Source organism: Sciurus carolinensis, chromosome 11 (genome assembly GCF_902686445.1).
Source record: "Sciurus carolinensis chromosome 11, mSciCar1.2, whole genome shotgun sequence".
In the NCBI taxonomy this organism is placed as follows: Eukaryota; Metazoa; Chordata; class Mammalia; order Rodentia; family Sciuridae; genus Sciurus; species Sciurus carolinensis.
In genome coordinates this window covers 9,950,544-9,974,266 of record NC_062223.1, presented here as the reverse complement: position 1 = coordinate 9,974,266, position 23,723 = coordinate 9,950,544, and the positions used below count along the sequence as shown (strand labels likewise).

The 23,723-nt window shown below is 58.2% G+C and overlaps 3 protein-coding genes across 5 annotated transcripts in view; 1 reads left to right on the top strand and 2 right to left on the bottom strand.

Annotated features, from left to right (window-relative positions):
• On the bottom strand, positions 1–12,701 carry Ap5b1 (adaptor related protein complex 5 subunit beta 1). Of its 3 annotated transcripts, XR_007104014.1 has the most exons (4): positions 4,631–5,078; positions 1,326–4,529; positions 638–738; positions 1–131 (listed from the first exon to the last, which is right to left on the bottom strand). XR_007104014.1 is itself a non-coding variant. In XM_047518492.1 (3 exons), the coding sequence occupies exons 2-3, from the start codon at positions 4,778–4,780 to the stop codon at positions 2,046–2,048; spliced, it is 2,634 nt and encodes an 877-aa protein (XP_047374448.1). In that variant the 5' UTR covers positions 4,781–4,800; positions 12,399–12,701; the 3' UTR covers positions 1,096–2,045. The 3 variants fall into 3 exon arrangements, 2 of the variants coding, with proteins under 2 accessions (XP_047374448.1, XP_047374447.1); XM_047518492.1 differs by lacking the exons at positions 1–131; positions 638–738 and adding an exon at positions 12,399–12,701 and having other exon boundaries at positions 1,096–4,529; positions 4,631–4,800; XM_047518491.1 differs by lacking the exons at positions 1–131; positions 638–738 and adding an exon at positions 5,148–5,591 and having other exon boundaries at positions 1,096–4,529; positions 4,631–4,800.
• Ovol1 (ovo like transcriptional repressor 1) lies at positions 9,964–23,723 on the top strand. The gene is made up of 4 exons (XM_047518503.1): positions 9,964–12,746; positions 19,543–19,760; positions 21,248–21,437; positions 21,697–23,723. Exons 1-4 carry the CDS (start codon positions 12,647–12,649, stop codon positions 21,990–21,992), a joined length of 804 nt encoding a protein of 267 aa, XP_047374459.1. The 5' UTR covers positions 9,964–12,646; the 3' UTR covers positions 21,993–23,723.
• Positions 17,733–23,723, bottom strand: part of LOC124959988 (uncharacterized) — a 35,052-nt gene continuing 29,061 nt past the window's right edge. Inside the window, exons 3-4 of the mRNA XM_047518499.1 lie at positions 20,533–20,614; positions 17,733–17,856 (exon numbers count right to left, since the gene is read on the bottom strand). The gene's annotated coding sequence lies outside the window, so the exon portion shown is untranslated. The remainder of the gene's footprint in view (positions 17,857–20,532; positions 20,615–23,723) is intronic.

Sequence of the window (23,723 nt, the reverse complement as noted above, 5' to 3'; positions counted from 1 at the left end):
TGGTTGAATTCACCAGTGAACCCATCAGATCTGGTACTTTCTGGTTTGGCAGATTATTGATTGCTGTGGCTTCTATGTTTTGTGTTCCCCCATATTCACATGTTGTGGTATCTGTTTTTCCTGGAAGTTACCTATTGGGTAGAATAAATTTTCAATATATAGCAAATTATACTGCAATCAGAATTCTCATAGCCTTCACACATACACATACGTATGTACCCCCCCCCACACACAGACGTATATTTATGTGTGCTCTACCAGTTCTATATTTACGTGTGTCATAGCCAGCCCTTTTTTAAAATTTTGAGACATAGTCTCACTAAGTTTCCCATGCTGGCCTTGAACTTGTGACCCTCCTGCTTTAACCTCCTGAGTCAATGGGATTACAGGTGTACCATCATGCCCAGCCTATATGAGAAATTGATCCCACTAATTAGCTGTCTGCTGAGTGATGTGGATGGAGACCAGGCCAAAACTGCTGCCCTCAGTGGCAGAGGCCCAGCCTTGGAGAAGTTCAGTCTCTGCACTTTGTGGGTGTGAGAGGCAGCAGTCCCTCCCCCATCCCAAGGTCCTGGACCAACTTCTTGGTGCTCAGCGGGGCTAGACTGCAGACAAAGCAGTACGTTCTGGAACTTACCAGCTCTAGTGGTTGGCTTCCTGGAGGTCCAATCTCCAGCCTTCCTTGGGACTTTTTAAGTGTGGAGATTCTGTCTTACATCCTTTCTCTGCTGATAACAGCTGGAGACAAGATGACAGCAAATTTCTGCCTGACTGGGGAGCATAGCTACTTGTATACCCTTCACTGAAGAACGGTTCTCTTCTACATCTGAGTGCACAACTTTGGGAGGGGTACACATGGAATGGTGAGGAAGGGGACAGCGGTCTACCCAGCCAGATCAGCTGAGTAAACCCTTGTGATCAATAGGGTGACATGTTGCAGCCAGATTGCCCTCACATCTCACAGCTTGACCTTGAAACTGGCCTCTCAACAACCTGTGGCAGCCTGCACTGGCCCAGGTCCTTCTTTCCTTTCCTAGTCTCCACCCCATTCAGGAGAAATAAGACTGACCCAGAAAAGCCCAGAGACAGGGACAGCAGAAGAGTTCCTTTGCCCAGAAGAGCTCAAGCCCAAGGTATTTCTTATACTTAGTGCTGCTGATGGCAGCTTCTGCACCAGGGCAGAGCGGGTACTGTAAGGCCACTGCAGAGCTCTGCTCCAACAGTGTGGTAATGGAAAATGCTATAGGATGACAAAATACTATTCCCAACCAGCTGGGTGACCTTAGAGAAATCACTTAACCCCTTTGGCCTACAGATTTCCTCACCTGTGGGCCTGCAAAGCTGTTGCAAGGATGACATGAGGCCACATAAGTTGGAAATGCTGGGTAGATGCCTGCAGCAGAACTGATCTCGATGCATCTGAATCTTGAGCATACGGCATATTTTGAAAAAGCTCTAAGGGAAAGAGATTCCCAAGCACAGCCTGTGTTTCCTAGGGGCCAGGCTTAGGAGCCAAGTTACCTTTGTATCACATGGCCCCTTTGTATCCCAGGCCTCCATGGCAGGTTCTCCCCAGAACTGGCTCCCATCATGGGGAGGTGTCACTGCAGCCTCCTTTTGCTACTCTGAGCTGGGACAGGGACCCTGAGAACCTTGGGAGTTGGAGAGCAAGAGTCCCCAGGTCAGGAGGCCCAAATTCTAACTCCAGCCTCAGTACCAAATTGCTAAGTGACCTTGGTCAAGGCCAGACCCTTTCTGGAAAGCAGAATGCTTTATCCCCTGCCTCCTGAGAGGAAATTCTGGAGACTCTTAGCTTATCTGAGCAAGAACTCTGGAGTCCTAGCCTTCTGGGCTTCAGCCTGGGACTTCGTTGGGGCCTATGATACTATCCTGTTGAGTCCGTCCTACCAAGGTCCAAAAACCAAAAACCAAGCTGATGAGGGTCATTGGTGAAGGCAGACTTTTATGGAAAGCGCACTCCAGGAGCATGTCCCAGCCTTTAAAAGCCCCTCTTAGGCAACTTGCTCTCCACCTGCATCCCAGGGTCACTCAGTGACTGAAAGCCCACGGAGATAGTCTCCAGCCAGAGGCAGCACGGCCCAGTCATTGGTTCGCAGGGCCACAGGCACTCCGTCGTCCACCTGCGCGGCCTGCAGCCGCAGCAGCAGCATGGAGTTTGGGGGCAGGCGGATGGCTATGTGGTAGCTGGTGGGGGGCTGGGCCACCATGACGAAGGGCTCCAGGTGGCGGGACACCAAGGCTTCCAGACCTTGTGGTCCTAGTGGGCACCACACACGACTCTCAGCACCTTTGGGCAGGCAGGAGTCCCAGAGTCCCTCAAAGAAGCCTGGCTGGGCCCCCTCAGGGGGCTGGGGAAAAGGCAGAAAGAGGTCTGCAAAGTTCACAGGCAAGGGCGGCAGGTGGGCGTGGCACGTGATGCCGGTGGGTGTGGTGTAAAGGGCCCGGACTTCCAGCTGAGCCGGGGCTGGGCGTCTGGGCTGCAGGGGCAGGAACAGAGGGTGCGCAGGGCGGCCAGGACACAGACAGGGCACGTGGACAGCTTCCAAGGGTGCATAGAGTTGTCCTTCCACGCGGAAGCGCAGCTCCAGAGAATAGACAGGCTCCAGGGCTTCCACCTGGAGCTGCAGCACCAGAAGAGGGCCTGTGGCTTTCTGGGGCCCCACACTCAGCCGAATAGGGGCCGGGGCCTCCTGCACTATCAGCGCTGCTGCAAAGCTCTGGTTCTCCGCCACTAATGAAGAGGTCAGTGCTGGGGCAGCAAGTGAGGGGCCCAGGGCCACCCCTAGCTTGGGCCCTGCCAGATGAGCCAGGAGGATGTAGTAGAGGCGGGCGTGGTCACGCCCATCAGGGTCCTCTAGCTGCCTGGCCAGTACCTGCAGCAAGTCCGCCAGGCCAGGCCCCCCGCCCCCACGCAGCAGGACCCTGCAAACCCTCAGCAGGGTCTGCTGTAGGCCCCAGTTGGCACAGTGGGCAGCTGCAGCCTGCAGAAAGCTGAGGGTGGCACTCTGAGCATCCCTCTCTGCCACCTTTGCCAGCATTTGCAGGTGCCAACGAAGAGCTTCATCCCTTCCTGGCCGGGACACCACCTCCTGCTGCAGAACCACCCTGAGGGGTTCCTCCAGCTCAGGGCCCACCCTATCCAAAAGGTCCACAAAGTGGGGAGCCAGCACAGGGCGAGCTCGGTACAACTGGGTCAGTCCCTGGATCAAGGGTGTCAGTATCATAGGTTGCCTGGCCAAGCAGCTGGCAACCAAATATGAGGCCTGGAAGCAGAGAGTGGCCAATACCCGTGGGCCACCATCCAGGGCTGCCCTCTGCTGCAAGCCAGCCAGCAGCTCCTCCAGGTACCACTGTGGGTTCTGAACCTGACCTTTCTCCTCTTCCTCATCTTCAGCACAAAGCAGGCACAACAAATGCAGGCGGGACAGGAGGACCATTGGGTCATGCAGGAGACTGGGCATGAGACCACGGCACAGCTGGGGCCCCAACAGCAATGGGGCAGCCTCCTCACCTTCAGGACCCAGGGGACAATTCTCAGGGAAGCTCAGAAGGCAGTGCAGGTAAAAGAGGTGGGTGGGCAGGGGCAGAGCTGGGTGCTGGGCAGCCAAGGTAAGGCGGCGGAGCAGCAGTGCCTCATCCTGGGCGGTGAACAGTGCCTCTCCAAAGGCCGCCTTCAGAGCAAGAACTGCATGCAGCAGCGTCAGTTGTGCTGTGCCCAGCAGCCGTACCAATTGTGGCTTGAAGAGTGCTGGTGTCTGTCCCTGCAGACCCCGGAGGGCCCAACCCAGCAGCCACAGAAGCTGGGCCTGGGCCACAGGGGTGAGCAGGTAGGAGGTATCCAGAAGCTGGGCCACAGCAGCCCGCAGCTCCCGGACCTCCTCAGGGCTGGGCTCTAGCACTGCAAGGGCACACGCCCCCTCCTCAGCTGCTGGCCAGCAGGGTGCCTGGGGCTGAAGGTGAGAATGGCCCTTTTCAGCTAGTGTCCAGTCCCAGGGACCACTCCCAGTGGAGGAGACCCCAGCCATAAGCAGGCCCTGCAGACTAGCCCCAGACCTGGGCTGTACCACCAGGGTGTTACGCAAAGCAAGTGCCAACAGCAGGCTGAGTGGCTGGATGGGGCCCTCCTGCCCCAGCAGGCTCCGCAGCAGCCCCAGGATGCCCCCCAACAACCCAGGCTTGCAGCTCTCTAGCTCTCGCAGGCACTCACACGCGGTGGCCTGCAGGGGGCGCTGTTCTGAGATGGGGCCAAAGCCTCGCCCCACATCACGACCTGAAGCCAAGCCAAGGAGTAAGGGCAGGAGTCGGCAGGAGGCTCCCGAGGTAGGGCCTAGCACGCCTCCTGAGGCCAGGACTGTGGTGGCTGCCAGCAGCAGGGGCCGCCGGAGAGCTGAGGGCCGTGGGGGTAGGAGGACCATCGTGTCCAACAGGGAGGTGGCGGCCGCCTCCGCAGCAGGGACGTCGGGCCATAGCTGGGCCGGATACTCCAAGCTCAGGGCCAGCAAGGAAACCTGGGATGGGAGGTTCAGGAGGGAATCATTAAGATGACGTTCGGGGCGCAGAAGGCTGGGGTGACCACGTGGGCCACGGCAGGGAACACATGCAGGCCTACCTTGGTCTGCTCGCTCAGCTTCTCGCTCCTCAGGTCACTCAGCAGGTCGCGACCCAGATCCTCACCGTCGGCACCTGCCATGAAGGCGGACGGGCTGGCCCGGAAGGCCCCCAGGCGCTGGGCCCAAGCTTCCCGGCTCAGGGGCCCCATGGCCAGGCACGCAGGGTCCTCTGCGCAGGAGAGAGGGAGCTTCAGGCCCGACGCGGCGGCGGGGACGCGCGGGGCTCCACGGCCGCCAGAGGGCGCGCGGGCCCCCTTCCATCAAGAGGGCTGTTGTCACCCCGGCGCTGGCTCGCGGATCCCAGCAGAGACCCCGCGTCCGGTCGCAAGCTGAAACCAAAAGGTTTCGGGGGCGACGCCGGGGCGGTCAGTCAAGACCCGGGCGGGGACGCGGGCAGGGTGCGTGCCGAGCGCTCATTAGGCCGCCCTCCCGCCCGCCCGCCCACCGGCGGCCGCACCGAAACCACAGCGCCTCCCGGGCCACCGGCGCCCGCACTAACGGGCCAGCCGCTCTCACCGCCTGACTCAGCCGCCGCGGGCGCTCGGGCCGCGGCTCCTTCCGGGAGGGCGGGCGGGCGGCGCGTGGGCGGCCGAGACCGGGCGGGCCCGCGGGGGCGGGGCGTAACGGGGCCGCCGCCTGCCCCGCCCGGCCGGCAGGTGCCGACTCGCCGGTTTCGCTGGGGCTGAGTAACTGTCCCGCCGTGCCGGCCCCCCTGCCCGAAACCGCCGCAGGCCCGGGCAGGGGCGTGGAGTTGGGTGGGCCAGGCTCCCGTCCCGGGGGCGGCGATCGCAGGCCCCTGGGCGCCCGCCGGGCCAGTCAGAAGGCGGCCGCGCGCCCCCGGCAGGCGCCCGGGCGCACCACACTCGGGGTCGCACGCGCGCGGGTCCCCGGGCGGCCGCTGGAGTGCGCAAAGCGCGGTCCCGGGCGCCGCGGGAAGAGCTCGCCGCGGCCCCGGCCCAACCGGTCCGACGGGCGCCGCAGGGCTTCTTGGCTTCGCGTCCCCGACGCCGGCCCCGGGCCCGTCACCCGCTCAGCTTGGGGGCACAGAGCCGACGCCGGGGTCGCGGCCTGGCGGAAGCCGCTGACCTTTGCAAGAGGCCGTACAGAGAGCCGGCGGGGTCCGGGCGGCCGGCCGGCTACAGCGGGCGCGGTAGGACCCATAAGTCCAAGTGAAGCCGGGAAACAACGGGATCTAGACTCGGGACGTGCGGGTTGGCGGGGTCCGGCGGGTCACAGGGCTCGCGAACGTGGACGCAGAAACCAAGGCCCAGGACAGTCAAGAACCAGCATTCCTGACGCCCAAGAGGGCGGGCCCTCAGCGATTTGGGGGCGTCTGGCGGGTGGGCTTCGGGTTCTCCGAGCAGCGTCTCCTACACCAGAGGCCCAGACTGTGGCTGCCCCACTGACCGCTGGTTTCCAGGGCACAGAACCTCGGGCGTCCAAACTCCGCCGCCCACCGCCTGACTAAGGCCTCTGGCTCTAATGAGCCGCTTTGAAGATGAAACAGGAGCCCCCATGCCAACTAGCCTCTCCTCTTCCTCCAGGCTGCCCAAGCCCCTCCCTGCCCCATCCTGCCTCCGCTCCAAATGGGAGAGGTGGGGAGAGAGCTGGAAAGGAGGCTGTCTGGCACGGGAGGCGGAGGGGTGGGGGTGAGGAGATAGAGACAAGGAGAGGGACAGGTCCAGCCAGAAGGCCTGGTCTTGGCTCCTCTGGGCCCGGCTCCACAGCTGACTCACAGGCGACAGCTGCAATCCATTTCCCTCTAGGTGCCTCAGTTTCCCCATCTATAAAATGGGAGTGATGACTCCTGCCCAAGGGGATGTGGGGTGGGGCACTAGGCTAATTAAACCTAAGATGAAAGAGGCCAGGATGAGAGCAGCCCAGGGTAGGGAAGGCAGCTTGGAGTAGGAGCCTGTCTGGTTTCCGTCTGCGGTCCAGAGGGCACTGATAACTGCATGTCCTGGGCCCTCACTTCTCTGAGACACAGGCTCTTTCTGGCCCCATCCTCTTAACAGCATGCCTCTGCCAAACTTCAGCCTAGCTGCGCCTTGGCCCCTTGGTCTGGGATTTGGAAGGAGAAGCCCCAAGTGTGTTCCAGGACTGAGATGTGCCACATTGACACGGAGGCTCATGACAACCCTGAGGTTGCCTGAGGTACCAAGGATGGGTACTTCACAGATGAGGCTCTGCAGTCCAGAGAGGTACAGTCATTTGTATGAAGACCAGAGCCCTCCCAGGGAGATCTGGACTTCAGGAAACAGCCCCTCTCTGCATCCGACTTCCCCCCACAGACCAGCTACCCTTGACTCTTTGGGTGTCCAGGTACCTGGATGAACCCTGCTTCTACCTGCCTGCCTGGTAACTGCTCTCATATAGGAGGGTGGCGATGGCTCTGTCCCTGGCATAGACCAGCAATAGAGCTGAGCTCCGCCTCATCATCAGGCCTGCCTGAAAAAGTGGCATTCTGCAGCAAGGACACAGGTGGGGACCACAGCCAGATGGCTGAGTTGTGAGCTCCCCACTCAGTGCCCTCCACGTTTCCCTCCCTTCCTGCTGAGTTTCATCCTCCTCCATGCTGCCCAGTTCTGGGGAGACCCTAGGCACAATCCTCAGAAAAGGGAGAGTCAGTTTTCCTGAGGGGTCCTGAACCTCAGTTTTCTCATTTGTAAAACGGTGTTAGGGATACAGGGATGCCTCAAACAAAGGAGTGCATTGGCCTGTCCAGAAACAAAAAGGAGCGATGGGTGCCAGAGGCAGGGGGCTGGGGAATGGAGGGTGACTGCCATGATCACAGGTTTTCTTTGGGGGTCATGAAAATGTTCTGAGAAGACTGACAACTACTGAACTTTACACCTTATAAGACGGTGTATTTTGCCGGTGTGGTGGCTCACACCTCTAATCCAAGCAACTCAGGAGGCTGAGGCAGGAGGATCATGAGTTCAAAGCCAGCCTCAGCAGATTAGTGAGGCACTTAGCAACTCAGTGAGACCCTGTCTCTAACTAAAATATGAAAAAAAAAATAGGTCTAGGGATGTGGTTCAGTGGTTAAGCATCCCTGGGTTCAATCCCCAGTAGAGAGAGAGAGAGAGAGAGAGAGAGAGAGAGAGGTGTATTTTGTGGTATGTGAATCATAAATCTTTAAAAATGTTAGAGGGTCCCACCCAAATAGAACACTGGTAGAAAAAGATAACAAACAAACCCAAATATCACTGTGAATGTGCTGCAAAGAAAGCAAAGTCAGGTAATGGGACAGAAGTGACTGAGGGGGCAGGGATTTAGCTGGGGGGATCCAAACCTGAATGAGGAAAGGTAGCCTGCCAGTCACCACAGGGACAAGTGTCTCAGACAGGAGGAGCCAACAGGAGAGGTTGCACTGAAAAAAGACTGTAGCCTGTCCAGGGGACTGAGAGGGGGGAATGTGGCAGGCACACAGAAGTGGCTGGACGGAGCCAGAGGTCAGCAGGGCCAGGACACACCAGGCCTCAGGATGCTGTTTGGGGTGAGGGGTGGTATGGTAGGACTTGGGTTTTCAGAGAATGGACAGGGAGCTGGGGGCTGCTCAGGAGGCTGGTGTGGAGCACCAGGTCAGTGACTGTGGACACGGAGGCAGAATCCTGATGATTTAGAAGCTAATGGGACTTGCCAGTGGGTGAGTGTTGGGGGAGGAAAGCAGGAAGCCACAGGGGCTGTGGATGGCCCCAAAGCTGCCTCATCTGCCCAGCCGCCCCGGCCTTCTGCCACATGGCAACACCTGCTCCAGCCAGGAGCTCATTAAGAGATGGAGAGTCAGTGTCACCCACAGCACTGCACAGTGTGTCAGGGGCTTTGCCTGTGGCCACACAGAGGAAAGGCTGCTGGTCGACCCAATCAGTCTGATCTGGAGGCCCCTAGCTTTTTTATGCTGTTTGCAAGGGATCTGGGCAAAAGCAAACCCAAAGCACCTCCTGATGGCTGAGGGCAGAGCCGGAGGCTCCATGGAGAAATAGGTCTGAGAGTGCAGGAGCTTGGCCCACGTCCCCAGACACTAGGGGTGTCCTTCCAGCACATCTCTCCCAAGTGCCTGTCTGCCTTAAGCCTCCAGGATCCCTAGCCCGTCCCCTCCACCATCCCATCCTGGTTCTCCAAGAGACCTTCCTGAAAACAGGAACTCGGTGGTTTCAAACCCTCTCTTCCCACCACCCAGCTCCCACCCTAGCTCTCCCCGTATTCCCTGGGATGGGACCTGAGTACTGAATTCAGATGGCATTCTTTGAGGATCATGGTTCTCACTTACCTGCTGTGGCCAGTCTTTCCTTCACATCTCAATCCACTGTACCAACAAGAGATGTCCACTCGAGACACAGCTGGAATGGATCCTCATGCCTTGGACTGCACCCATCATTTCCTGCTTGGACTACTGCAGTAGCTCCTACTCTGGTCTCCTTACCACTACCCTTCGCCGTCCCCTCTGACATCCATTCTGCCCCTAGCAGGTCTGATGACTTTGGGAGCTCACGGCTTCCCACCACAAAGAACCCTACACACCATGGCTTGCCTGTCTCTCCCTTGAGTCTACACCATCCCTTCCCCTCACTATCCCGTCACTACAGCTGTTGCGTGCCTCAGACAAGGCTCACTCTTGCTGAGGCCTTGGCCCCCGCTGTTCCTTCCTCTGATCATGCTCTCCCCGCTCCCATAGCTGACTCCTGCCTCCCATTCAGATATCAGCACCCCCATCTGCCAGCAACACATCACCCTAAAGGTTCTGTTTTTGGTTTTTGCTATTGGGTGTTGAACCCAGGGGTGCTTAACCAGTGAGTCACATCCCCAGCCCTTTATATTTATTTTGAGACAGGGTCTTGCTAAATTCCTTAGGGCCTCACTAAGTTGCTGGGGCTGGCTTTGAACTCATGATCCTCCTGCCTCAGCCTCCTGAGTGGCTGGGATTATAGGCATGTGGCACCATGCCCGGCTACCCTAAAGATTCTGGTTTGCACTAGTTCCTTACCTCTTCGTTTACCTTGCATTGCAAAAGCCAAGTGCCCAGCACATAGTGGGCACTCAAGAAATTGCTGGGTTTAGTGGTGCACACCTGTAATCCCAGCAGCTCGGAAGGCTGATGCAGAGAATTGCAAGTTTGAGGCCAGCCTGGGCAACTTAGCAAGATCTTGTCTCAAAATTTGAAAGGGGGCTGGGGATATGACTCAGTGGTAGAGTGCCCCTGGGTTCAATCTACAGTATCATAAGAAAAAGAAAGGAAAGCCATATCTGTCAACAGAACTAAGGCGTGAACGAATGACATCCAGCTGACTCCATGCTGAGTGCTGGCAGTAGTGACAGCAGGAGATGGCCGACCCCATGGCACTTCACACTTCAGCTGTGGTTTGCCCAAATTCACATACCTTGTCTGGCTCTGGAGCTGCCCATGAACTGCAGCCCACACACTGGCAGAAGTATTTTGTTTGACCCAGTCAATGTTTTTAAAAACGTGAGGTAACCTTTGAAAACCAGTAGACTTCACACATAAATCTGAATTTCTGACTTCTTTGGAAATTGAGAAGGTGTGGCCACGTTGTGTTCCCATACCCAAATGACATGTTGTGGTTGCCTGTTAGATAATAGGCATGTTCTCCACAGTCCCCACACTCTCTAGTTTCCCTGACAGCCAGCATCCATGACCTTTTATCACAGTTTGGCAACACTCTTTTCCTTATAATTAGGAAATCAGCTCTGTTGGTCCCTACCAAAAGTTGGAACATGTAAGGCAAATGGGTCACATGAGTCAAGAAAATAGGATACTTATGTGTCCCACAAGTAGTAATTGGTAACTGCCTTCATGCCAGGCTTGACAGTGGCTGCTGGAGCCACGGCAGGGACCAGAACGGATGAAGTGCTTTTTCTCCAGGGCCACTGTTGCTCTCTTCGCATCCGTGGAGCTGTGGGACTGACTGGCTCCACCCATCTGACCTCCCCAGCTGGCCTGGATGGTTCAGTTTCTCCCCTGGTGTGAAAGCCTGCATTTATGTCCAGGGTCATCTGTGACAACTTTGTAGACTCTACTGGGTACCCACTGCCCATCAGGGGCTGGCACAACAGAAATGCTCAAGAAATGTCTGTGGAATGGGTTAGCTAATTCCACCTCTCTCCTAGGCTGTGCTTGTCAGTGCCGATTCTACAGGATTTACTGTCAAAGGTCAGTGCATAGTAGGTGCTCAGTCAATGTCAGTTGGAGGAATGGGTTCAGGATCAGAGGGGAGTGTGACAAGGAAAGTGTAGGCTTCCTGAAGACAGAGCCCTGGGAGAGGAAGAAAAAGGGACAGACATTAACAGCCCCTCGCAAGAGCTTATGTCTTCCTCCCAGTAACCCTGGAGGGACACCTGAGGAAAGCTCCTTGGCCAAACTCAGACTCTGGGAGTCAGGGAGGAGGAGGCTTGGCTGTCTGCAAGGTCCACTCTCTTCTCACCTGGGCAGAGGACTCCACAGGATCAGCTGATTCTCCTCTTCTGGTTCCTGTGTGTACTCATTTATCAGACTCCTTTCCCTACAAACTCTTTCAGCAAAAGCTTAATACTATGTGAGAAAGGTGTAGGTGCTGTAGGGCTCCTATCCTGCACTTAGTAGTTCAGCTAGTAAAAGAAACCCAGCCCACAGAGGCCACCAAGCACTCCTGGGCAGAGTGGTGGATGTGGGGCATCCCTCCAACTGAGCCTGATGACCACTAGTGTGGCAGATGGAGCACGGGTGGGGGAGGAAGTCCCAGGTGGAACTTCTGCCCAGTGTGGGTGATGGCTGCAGAAAGCAAAGGCTGGGCCTGAGCCTGTCTGGGTTCTTCCACCTCAGCTCAGCTCTCCCCCAGTCTCACAGCGCCTGAAATCCTGTCACTGACACAGGGAGGAGAGTTGGGCGATTCTGTAAGCCCAATGGCCAAGGCTCTGAGGTTTTGTACCTTGTCAGCGCCGTCTAAATGCTTCTTCCTCCCGAAGCCTTCCCGGGGCAGAAGGCGAGCTCTCGGCTCTAGCTGGGCTCCTGGGGACCCAGCTGGCTCTGGGCTTTGTATTTGCGTGTGCGTCCCGCCTCCCCGCCCACCCGCCTGCGTGCTCCTGCGGTCCCGCGTGCCTTTCTGCACGAGGCCAGCACCCAGCAAATACCTCTGGATTGAACCACGAATTGCTCAGCCCGGCCTTTGGGATCTTGGGTCGCTTGGGCGCAGGCCCGGTTCAACAAGTGAGGGCCAGGCCGCGGGTTCCCGCCCGGCGGCTTCGCGCCTCCCCAGGCGCCTCGGGCGCGTCAGGCCGGGCCCAGTTGGGCGAGTTTCATTTCATCACCCGCTGGGCGTGCAAGCGCCGGTGCAAATAACGTTGCCCTCCCCACCCTCCTCTTCCCTGCTCCCTCCGAAACTCCCGTTTGCAAACGCTAGCACGCCCGGCTGGGAGGTCCCAGGCGGGGGCCGGGCGGGCTGGGCGGTCGGTGCTGCTGGGCACTGGGTGCCGGCGCCCGCCCCCGCCCGTCCGCCCCGCCCGGGCCGCGAGGCCAGCTCACCGGCAGCGGAATGGAAACCGGTTCGACAGGTAACAAATAGGTGGGTTGTCACCGTTATTTCCCAACGCATGCGCCATCGCTCCCCGGGCCACTCCAAGCTAATTAGATCGGATCACCCCCCCTCGTCCCGCCCCAGCCACCAACACACACCGCCGCGAGCCAATAAAGCGTGAACCTGTCTGTCCGGCTCGCACTTTAAGACTTCCCGATCGGCCGAGGGGACGCCAGTCGAGTCGGGAGACGCCTACCTGCCGCTTCCCCGCCGCCGGTGCACCTGGCTGCAAGGGCTCTCCTTCCGAGCGAGGACCGCAACACTCCGCGAAGTTGGAACGGGCGCGCGCCGTCCGGGCACTGTCTTTCCGCGGAACGTGGGGTCGCCTCGACGATTCCTCCCCTGAACTGCCCCTTCCTGCGCCTCCAACCCAGCCCGGGAAAGGTGGCACGGCCCCCGCTCTAGTTACGGAAACGGACCGCGCCGGACCAGGAGCGTTCGAAAATGCCCCGCGCGTTCCTGGTGAAGAAGCCGTGCGTCTCCACGTGCAAGAGGAACTGGAGCGAGCTGCCCGATGAGGAGCGCGGCGAGATCTACGTGCCAGGTGAGCGCCTGCAGCCCGCGGCGCCCGCGGCGGCGGGAGGGCGGGGCGCAGGGACCAGCGGCTCCAAGGATGCAGCTTTCGGCGGCCGCGGCCCCGTTAGCCCGCGGCTGGCGGACCCCGGGCGCGGGAGGGGAGGGCTCGCGAGCGGAAGGAACGTCGGGAGGGGGCGGGGGTCACCTCCCCTCTAACGCCCGAGCCGCCGCGCAGGGGAGGCAGCGGGGTGTGTCACCGCTCAGGCGACCCCCGGCTCTCGCGTCGTAAATCCAGAAAGCGGAGACTTTGATGAGGCTGGAGGAGGGCACTGGAGCGATGCCACTTTGGGGGGCAGGGAACGAGATGGAGTTTCAGCTGAGGCTTGCTCCTTGTGGGAGAAGATTCTGAGCCTTAGCCGCTTCCATAGGTCTTTCTTCCTCCCCCACAAATCTGGTGCCAGGTGGGGACATGGGACGAGGTTCCCCAAGTTGCCCTGCGGTTCTAGCCCCGCGGTCCGCGCAGTAGCTAGCGAGTAGGAAGGTATCCGCTGCACCCAGCCTGCCCTTGAGACAAAGATGGGATCGGGTCTCACCTCTGTTCGAAACGCGATCCTCCAACCTTACAGAGGACACAGCGGAAAGGAGTCTTAAGGAGCCCACCCCACAGCCAGAGACAAGCCTGGGGAAGCTAGCGCACCCGGTTTATTTTGGGAAGACGCCTTGACAGCGTGGCGTCAACTTTGAATGAGTCTTCCTTTAGGGCATCTTCCTGGGGGCCCTGGGGACGCTTCTGCTCCTTCTGTCCTCCCCTTCCCCCAACAAAATCTTTGGTCAGGAGACCTTGGCAACTCCCCTTTCCCGGCCGTGGGGGTGGGGTGGGGGCTGCACTCAACACCCTGCCCAGTGCCTCCAAGGAGGGAGAGGTGGTAATTAACCAACCGACTTTGACCCTTGATCTGCAGATTCCCTGGCACCAGCCAGGCCTTGTAGGAAAGTCAGGAAATGAGGGCATCAGGTAAGGGGCCCAGTGAGGGCCCTTGCCTCAGTCTCCCTCTTGAATTAAGCTGTTGGGGGCAGGGGTCTGGAAGGTAAGGGCTTTGTGGCCTGACCTGGGAGGATCCTGTGGCCTGAGGCTGGGGTGGGATATGCCACCGTTTAAGCTTATCTCAGGGCACACGGTTCTGTAGCCTCCTTAAACATCGGAATGAACCCAGTGGGGAAACTGAGGCAAAAAGGGAAATGAGTGTCTCCCTACCTGAGGTGGGTGTGGGCTAGGATTGGAGTTTTAGCTGGCCCTGTCCCTGACCAGCTGGTCAGTGCTCCACCTCCGGAAGGACCCTGGGGAGGCCAGCCCCTTCCTTGCTCCTGCCTCCTCCCCAACCTGTGTTTGACTTGCTGCTTAGCTGCTCCTTGGGATCTGATAAACTGAACTGGACTGTGCTAAAGGTGAGCTGGGCCTTGGGCCGGGCTCAGTGTGCTGTTATTTTTAGTTTTATTTCACATCCCATTTAGTAACAGATCACATATTGACTTTCACAAAGGACAAAGAAATTCCGCTTGTTCAAATCATTGACTTCCTTTGTCCTGACGATTTTCCCCATCACGGTTTTGGTGGCCAAGGTAAGAATGGTGGACCTGTGCCCCAGGATTGTCCCATCAGGGGCAAGGGAGGACTCCTAGGTGGACAGTTCATCTGCTGCTAGCGTCCAGGTGAGGGAGGTGGTGCACAGGTGCTGGAATGGGGGCAGGCTAACCTCAAGGGAGATGGTAAAACTTGCCCTCGTGGCTCTGGCAGGTGGGTGAAAGTTCTGTGGGCCAAGTAAAGGGCACAGGCACAGAGCTTCAGTTTATCTCTAAAGGCTGTTTGGCCCACCCAAAAATGGTGAGAGTTTTCCCACCATTTTTGGAAATGAGAAAGGAGATGTCCTTGGGCCATGCTTGGGTGCTTCAGATGGCTGGAGGGGGCAGTGTCGTGGTGGCCTGTCTTCTGACTGGGCCATTCCATCACTAACCAACCATGACCACAGGAGCCAACTGGGCACGTTTCCATCACCCCACCTCACAGACTCTGGGCATGTTGTGACCACAGGGAGGACTGGGGAACAAGGAGGTATCTGAGTTCTGCCCTTCCTGCCAGGGTCTTTGAGACTCTCAGAGCCTCAGAGGCCACCTGGAAGGGGAAGGTACTGGGTCCAGCTTGGCAGCTATGACTTCAGGTCCCAGTCTCACAAGTGCATTGGCCTTCCTCCCCCAGGAAAAATTCTTCAGGTTCCTCTCCCATGGCAGAATCTTTCTCTAAGCTCCCACTCTCCTGCCAAAGCTGAGGGGGAAGCCCTGGGCTGGGCAGCTGGGGCTGGAAGGCAGGCAAGGGGGAAGACAGCCCCATCCACTCTGGGAACACCGGGAAGTTAGCGGTTAGGATGCTCCCTCTTGGGGGCTTGGCCCACCCGTACCCTCTCCCCCCACCTCTCCTGGTGCGGGCTTCCCCCCTCCATTGTTCCAGTACTGACTGTGGAGTAACAGGAGGGATGCCATTTTCTGGAGGATGAACTGGGTACCTGTACCTATTAATTCCACTTAGAGGGGTGATGCGAACCTCCGAGCCTGGCGCTTGCTGAGTGAAGTCTAGATGCCAGGAAGGCACCTGGGGACGGACACAGCCTGGAAGCTGCACTCCAGAGCTTCCCAGGGGCCTCTTCCAAAACCCCAGACTCCCACTTCTGGGCCTCCCCTCTGGCTCCCAGGGGCTCCTGTGGTGCTGGTTCTGCAGTAAGGCCCAGCCTGGTAGGCCGGTCACCTACTGAGGCTGAGCTGCAGGAGCCTGGGGTTTCCTTCAGGTGATGCAGCCCAGCCCGGCTCTGCTGTTAGGCAGGTGGGAACTTGACCATTCTTTTTCCAGGGCTGAGTCGGAAAGGTGGAGAAAGTCAGCTTTGGACCCCAGAACACAGGCAGGAAGGAGCTGGTGGGAGAAGCAAGGCCTCTGACAAGTGTTCTGGTGACTCCCGGGAGGCTGGGCCGTGAAGTGGGTTTGCTCTGTCCTCTCAGGAGAGAGCTTGGAGGGGACAGCCACTCAGTGCCTGGGACAGAAGAACAGCTTGTGCTCTAACAGGTAGGGACTCCTACCAGTCCCATGGGGCACTGTCACCCAAGCTGCTAGGCTATTTGTCCCAAGCTTAGGTGTCCTGTGGCAGAAGCTGCCACACTGTCCCAGAAAGAGAGCAGGTGAGGGCAAGCGCCCCATGCACAGAGGATGAGGAGCGCACCTGCCATGTTGGTATCGGGTTCCTTTGTACCGTTGTTCATCATGTGGCATCCCACAGGGCCCCACAGGCCTGTGCTGTGCAGGAGGATGAAGGATGCCACCGGAAGTGCCTGGCTGTCCAAGCCATGCACACAGGTGTGAGGACCGAAGGCACCGTTCTAACTCCACCAGACAATGCGTGAAAAGCCATCAGGAAAGGGGGCAGATATGGCCCAGCAGAGGAACTTGGGCCCTGAACAGAGCGATAGCAAAAGGCCCAGAGATGGCCTTCCTTCCAGAGGATTGCCAGCTGACCTGCAGAACTGGGCCCAGGGGACCCAGCCCTTGCTGATAAAGATGCAAGGCTGCCTAAGACCAACCTGGGCCATGCATACACCCAGAAGACAGTTGACCCCACCAGCACCCATGTGGTCAGCACCCAGGAGAGGGAGCATGCTCACATCAGCCTCACTTGCTTTCTCCGTTCTCTCTCCAGAGAGAGGCCTCCTGCCCAGCCTTGTCTGAGCTTTCGATGGGGCAGGACCTGGCATCCTGTCCACTATTTGGGCCAGTGGCTTTCAATCCAAGAGAGGGGGGACTTTCTTTTTTTTTTTTTGTACAGTGGATTAAACACAGGGGCTCTTAACCACTGAGCCACATCCCTAGCCCTTTCTAATTCTTTTTTAAATTTTGAGACAGGGTCTCAGTAAGTTGCTTAGGGACTCACTGAGTTGCTGAGGCTGGCTTTGAACTTGTGATCCTCCTGCCTCAACCTCCAGTGTCACTGGGACTACAGGCATGTGCCACCATGCCCTGCTTTAGGAGGGGGGACTTTGCGATGGTAAAGCAGAATGTGACCCTTGGATAGGCTGCTGCCCTGAACCCAAGTCCCTTTGTGTCCATCCCATTGCTCTGGGCCAGCCTGGAGACACATTGGGCCAACAGGAGGGAACACATGAACCCCTGAGGGAGGAGGAGGAAGGCAGGCTAGTTTGGCCTTACCACACTCCACCGCTGTGGGCGGGCAATGAGTGGCCACAGCAGCTGCCGCCTTGCCGGAAACATCTAATTAGGAGACAGAGAGCAGCACCAGCAGGGCCCGACCAGTTCTGCTTCCTGCCTCCTGTCACAGTGACACTCAGGACGGGCGGTATGCTAATGCACACTTCTTGTGTATGCAGCCCAGCAGGGACACACGGGGGTGGCAGGGAGACAGGTTTGGCGGGTGGGTGGGGATGTTGCCTCACCTGCCCCCCGCTCAGGGTAGAGGTGGCGCAGAGAGCCACCTCAGGGAGGCTTCACCCTGTCAGTGCTCAGAGCCTGCCATGTCAGGTGTTGTGGAAAGGCAGCAGCAGGCAAAGGATACAGGGTTGCCTCCCAACAGGTTGGTCCCCAGGACCCCTATCATGGGCCTCCCCTCTAGTGAAGCCAGAGAGTAAAGTATGGCAGCTTATTCTCCTTTTTCTTCTACTTCTTTTCTTTTTTGGGGGGAGGGATTGAACTTAGGGGTATTCCCCCAGTCCTTTTTATTTTTTATTTTGAGACAGGTTCTTGCTAAGTTGCCCAGGCTGGCCTTAAACTTTTGATCCTCCTGCCTCAGCCTCCTAAATCTCTGGGATTATAGGTGTGTGCCCCCTTGCCAGGCTAAAACTTTTTTGTGTGTGAGAGTGGGGGTGCTGGGAATCAAACTCAGGGCCCGCTTCATGCTAGGCAAGCACTCTACTGACCCCCAACCTATGACAGTTTATTCTGTGCTCAAACCAGCTCATCTCACCTGCTGTCCCTCCTCCCTCTGCTGTTCCAAGGCAGGTGGTGCTGGGCTCTGGCTTTGGGCTTTCAGGGTCCTCATTCACAACATCCCAAACTGACAAACAGGAGAGTCCCTGTTTGTGTCCACCTGGGTTGAGAAATGGAAATTGCTGTTCAGTTTTGAATACCCAGCCAAGGTCTTCAGTGGCTGGTGAGCTGGCACCAGTAGTTGCCAGTGCTGTGCCCCAGCTCACCTGGTCCCCTGTGCACAGACATAGGAGAGCAGACAGGCCACTAACAGCTGGACCCACAGAGCTCGGGCCTGACACCAGCATGTGTGGCTCAGAGAGAGGTGGGACGCCAGCTCAGGGGCCAGGCCAGGGCCAGGCACTGGTGAATCAACCCCTGGAATGAGGTGGCTCATTAAAGTCCCCCGGACAGACGGACGCCAGCGCCCGCAGAACGGGTTCTGGGCGCGGGCAGGCACATTCTTCCCCCGTCAGACCTTTGTTGTGTTTTGAGGGGGCGAGAGCTGGGGCCTCTCCCGAAACTTGGGTGCTCTCATACTTACCCATCCTCCATTATCCTGGTCCTCTTCCCTCTGCTATGTCCCCATCTGTCCTGCAGAAGAGGTGAGGGCAGTGGCCCAGCCCTGGTCCCCACCCCTGTCTTTCCAGTGTGGAGAGGAGTGGGCTGAGGACCGTGCTGGTGGACTGAGATCCCATTTCCACCTCTCTCTGATGCTTACTCTTCCTTTCTGGCCCAGGACTGTCCCTCTCAATTTGTCCTTCTGAAATGTATAGGTTTTAAGTTCAGAGCTCAGGATGTACTGAGATTTTTTTTTTTTAAATATGTATTTTTTAAGTTGTTGATGACCTTTCTCTATTTTTATGTGGTGCTGAGAATGGAACCCAGTGCCTCGCACGGGCTAGGCAAGCGCTCTGCCACTGAGCCACGACCCCGCCCCTGAGATTTTAATTGGAAAGTTAGACCATCTGACCAGCTCAGCTCCGCTGGCTTGGAGACTTGACTCCTCTGGGTCACTTCTTCTCCGGACTAGGGCTGAGGGTCTGCGCCAAGCCTCCCTGGCCCGTTTAGTGTGAGGTGTCTGCTGTGGGGAGCGGCTGCCAGGTATCGGTGCTGCCACCGCCCGAGGGCGCCCAGCCCGGCTGCCCCAGCAAGCGGTCCGCTGTGGGGGAGGGTTGCAAAAGCGCCTGGCAGGCTGCCCCGAGACTGTTAAGCATCCACCTGCTGCTCCCTGACCTCCTCTCTCCACCCACTGGCCTGTTTGCCTGCAGAGCTGGGCCTAGCCAGAGTCCGGAACCTGGAGCCCTGATGGGCGGTGACGTCAGGGACCAGCAGACCAGGGGAGAAAGGGCCTGGGACCACCTGAAACCCCAAGGCCAACAGCTCAATCTGCCTGGCGGAGAGGCCTGCAGGGACCCAAACCATCACCCTCTGGGGCCAGGATGCCTCTCAAGGAGCTGTCCCTGGCCAGGGCCTCCAGTGGTGCCCTTTGTCCCAGCAGGAGCACAAACAGGCTTGGAATCCAGAGGGACTGGCCCAGGTGGGGCAGTCGACAGCTCTGCAGCCATAATTGGCAGGGCAGTTGGTCCTCCCAGTTCCGCTAAGACACAAATTACTCAGCGGGCAGTGGCGCTTGGCTGGCGTCACCTGTAATTACCTTAATGGGGAAGGAGGGAGGCGCAGCACGCCGGGGCTGGGGGACGCCCCACTCTACCACATGCCTGCAAGAGTCAGGACAGAAGCTCAAGCCAGCTCCTTGCTGGAGAACCTTCTTGAAATCCTCACCTGGCTGTTCTTCTCTCCACAGTCAGCCTGGGCTTCTGCCCACCACAGCCCTACCGGGAGCCAGAGCCATCAGTGGCCGAACCCCCTTCCTGCCCCCTGGCTTTGGACATGAGCCTTCGGGACTCCAGCTATAGTGCTGCCCCAGGACCCTGCGTGGTGGCCCAGCTGCCCTCTGAGGATGTGGGCCGCCTGACCGACCCCCAGAGCAGAGACCAGGGTTTCCTGCGAACCAAGATGAAGGTAATGACCGGCACTGTCTCAGGGAGCAGGGGCACATGTGGAGACCTATGTCCAGCCCAAAAGACGTGGCACCAATGAATGCAGGCAGAGGCTGACCTGGGCCCTGGGCAGAGGCTTCTGCAGAGAAGACCTTAACTGCAGCACAGGTGGGGAAAGAGAAATAGGTCTGCAGTGAGAATGCCCACTGTCCACAGGGTGTTGCTGGCCACGAGAGGCAAGGAGAGCTGTAGGAAGAGCCCCCAGAGCAGCGAGGCGGGAGTCTGGCCTGGCTGTGTCTCCTGTCTGGGTGGCATTGAGCATGAAGTCTGGGTGGCCTGGCAGCCCTTCCCTGAGGCAGCAGCCAGCTCACCAGGTCTGTGTCTCCAGCCTGGGCAGTGTCTAAGGACACGACTTGGGCACGGTTGGGTGAGCAGCCCCAGCACCCTCCGCAGCACAGACACGAGGCAGGACAGGCGACCCTGCTCCCAAGGGGAGTACCAACCGCAGGCCCGGAAGTTCCAGGGTGGGGGAAGCATCTGCACAGGGTCCCTGACTCTTGGACCCCTATGGGTAGGGAGAGCAGAACAGGGGACAGGACAGCAGAGGAGCCAGAGGACTGTGTCCTGACATTTCCAAGGTGCCAAATGGGAGGTGTGGTGACAGAGGCCCAGGATCTCAGGAGGAGTGGTGAGAGACAGGCCACCTACAGAGCACAAGCAGTCTCTGGATGGTGACGGGGCGAGGGTGGAGACCCCATCACCCTGGCCATTCAGCCACCCCGTGCTGGTCTCACCTGGAGAGCTACTGCAGCCACTCTGAGCAGCACACTTTCCAAGGTGTCAAGTGCATCCAGGTCTCACTTCAAATGAACAAGGCTGGGGGAAAGAGGGTGGAAGAGATGAAACGGGAGTGTCCCCGAGTGACAGGCACAGGCTCACGATACTGGTCTTTGTACTTTTGTATAAATTTGAAATTTTCCGTAATTAGAGAGACATCAAAAAGATTCACAGGCAAGAGGATGACAGAGGGGTTCGAGCCACGCGGTGCCAGGTGGCCCACGTGAACCCTGGAGCTGGCTGGTCTGGGCAGGACCCCAGCCTTGCAGCAGCATGCCTCAGCCTGGAGGCTGCCACTGAGACCATGTCCCCAGGCTAGACCTCTCCTCTGTCCTGAGGCAGAACAAGAGCGAATTAGCAGGCAGTAGAGAGACGCAGATTTCGCTTCCATGAAGGGTGAAGCTGCCCTTGGGCGCAGCAGCTGCTTCTTGGCAGTAAGCTGCCTGTCTCCGATGGTTAAGGAGGCCCTGGACCACGGCCTCAAAGGGAACTCAGGAACCAAGCAGGAGGCTGGGCCCATGACCCAGAGGTTCCTTTGAACCCCCAGACTGCTCATCTCTGAGCAGACAGCCCAGGCTGTGGCCTCTGGAGGTGGACGCTGCTTTCCTCGGGTGCTGGGGGTGGGCAGTCATGAATTCTGGATGTCCGTGTCAATGCTGTCCTTGCCCATAGGTGACCCTGGGGGATAGTCCTAGTGGAGACCTCTTCACCTGCCACATCTGCCAGAAGGCCTTCACCTACCAGCGCATGCTGAATCGCCACATGAAATGTCACAATGACGTTAAGAGGCACCTGTGCACGTACTGTGGGAAGGGCTTCAACGATACCTTTGACCTCAAGAGGCACGTCCGAACCCACACTGGTAAGCACAGGCCCAGGCCAGGAGGGAGCACCCCAGACCTGCCTGGCCCAGGGGGAGGGGCATCCTGGAGCTCAGGGCAGAAGTCCTCCTGAGTTCAGCGAGGCGGACTTGATCTGAGAGTCTCTCGGGAAAGTGGTGTTGGACAGGCCTCATCCATCCTCTGCCTGAGTCAGGTGTCCTGACCTTTCCGTGTCTGGATGCTGCTGACCGGCTCCAAGGTCCCTGCCAGGTCCCTGATGCTGGCCCCTGTCCTCTTTAGGTGTGAGACCCTACAAGTGCAGCCTGTGCGACAAGGCCTTCACGCAGCGCTGCTCTCTGGAGTCTCACCTCAAGAAGATCCACGGCGTGCAGCAGAAGTATGCGTACAAGGAGCGCAGGGCCAAGCTCTACGTGTGCGAGGAGTGTGGCTGCACGTCCGAGAGCCAGGAGGGCCACATCCTGCACCTCAAGGAGCACCACCCTGACAGCCCGCTGCTGCGCAAGACCTCCAAGAAGGTGGCTGTGGCCCTGCAGAACACTGTCACTTCCCTGCTGCAGGGCAGTCCCCACCTCTGAGCAGCTCCAGCCCCAGGGGTGCTACCAGAGGACCCCAGAGGGTTCAGGGTCGCCTCCCTGCTGCCCGGCCAGTCCGCTCTCCTGTGGCCTCTCCTCAGGAGGACGCTGACATCAGGACTGGAGCCCGGGCCTTCCCCGCCGGCACATGTGCTCACTCGGCTGATGCTGACCTCTGCTCATTTCTCTGTTTGTCTTATGGGCAGAGGCTGCTCTGGGCCTGGAGGACATGCGGATGTCTGGGCAGGGGTGAGGCCAAGTGATTAGCAGCTGCCATCTACAGAGACAGGCACTGCTTCCCTGGCAGCAGGACTTCCTTCCCAGGGGCGTGCGGTGAGAGGGATCCTGTTGCCCTGGGCCCTGAGCACAGGTCAGGGGCTGCAGGTCCCCTTGGACAGCAGAGTCAAGAGCCCTGGCAAGGAACAGCCTGTGAAGACCCACGTGGGGCCTGGCGGAGGCTTGCACAACTGCAGGCCACGTGTGCGTGCACAGCCGTGTGCGCATGTGTGCATGCAGACTGCTCCGTGTGTGCACAGAGGTGCGTGCAGGAGGCCTTTTCATGTATCACCTCATTTTTTTAAAATCACGGTGCCAAGGAGGTTTTATTTCCTCTTTTAAAATATGACAAATGTACAGATATTAATATATGTTTGGTGCCTGTGGCGACGGTTTTTCACAGAGGGGGGAGCTGGCTTTTCTCCTCCCTGCGTGGTTCTATTTATCCTGGACATTTCAAACTTCTCTGTGCCTTAACTCTGGGGCGCCTACCCCAAGCGCCCCGTCCTCTGAGTTATCCACCCGAAGACCCTCCTCCGGGCCCTCCCCGGTTGCTGCTCCTCCTGTCCTTCCCCGTCTGCTGGACAGCGCTCACTTCTGCTCCTCCCTCCAGACTCTGCCTCCCTCCTCCTCTCCTGGCAATCCCAGGTTCCTTGCACTGTTGGTGGTTCCAGGCTGAGGGCAGAGGTCAGCCAGTTGGGACAGTGAGTCTGTGATGGGCAGTCTGCCACCAGCAGCACCATGGCAAGCACAGGCAGGGCTGGAAAGCCAGCCCTTTTCCTGGGTGAGTCAAAAACCCTAGCACAGCAGCTGACGGTTCGGGCAAAAAAATCAACACGCCCGAGAGTTCCAGAGGGAAGAGAGTATGAGATGGCTAATAAATTCTCTCTGTCGCCTTTTTCCTGACTGTTTTCTAAATGGCAAGACTGGGTTTTGAGTGCCTCAGCTAGTTGGTCAGACCCCCTTGGCGTGGCCGGGTATCCTGCTAATAACAGCAAAGTGCTGTGGGTCAAAAGGGTGTTTTTCTTGTGGGTCAGAGGAGATGGGCACAGGCCACAGCCAGCCTGCTGGAGAGCAAGGGAGGCAGACTCACCAGAAGGCTATGGAATGCAGCCTGGGCAGCCTAGCACAGCAGACCCCATCAGAACCAGTCATGGCCTCCCTGCTGGGAAGGTGCAGTGCCCGTATGGACTCTCAGGCTGAGCTGAGAGGAAAGAGCCTTCTTGAACCGAGCTGGACATAAAGCTGGACACAGACTCTGCAGACCTGTTTTCATTCTACTGTCCTGTGTGGGAGCTATTGTATTCAGAAAGTTCTAGAGTATAAAATGACATTATCTGGGAGTGGTTTGTGTTTACATTTTTGCCTCCCTGGGTTCATTACCAAGCTGAGGCCATCATGAGTTTCTGTGTTTTCTGTCTTATTTTATGACCTTCCCTTCAACTAGTAAAATCAGAG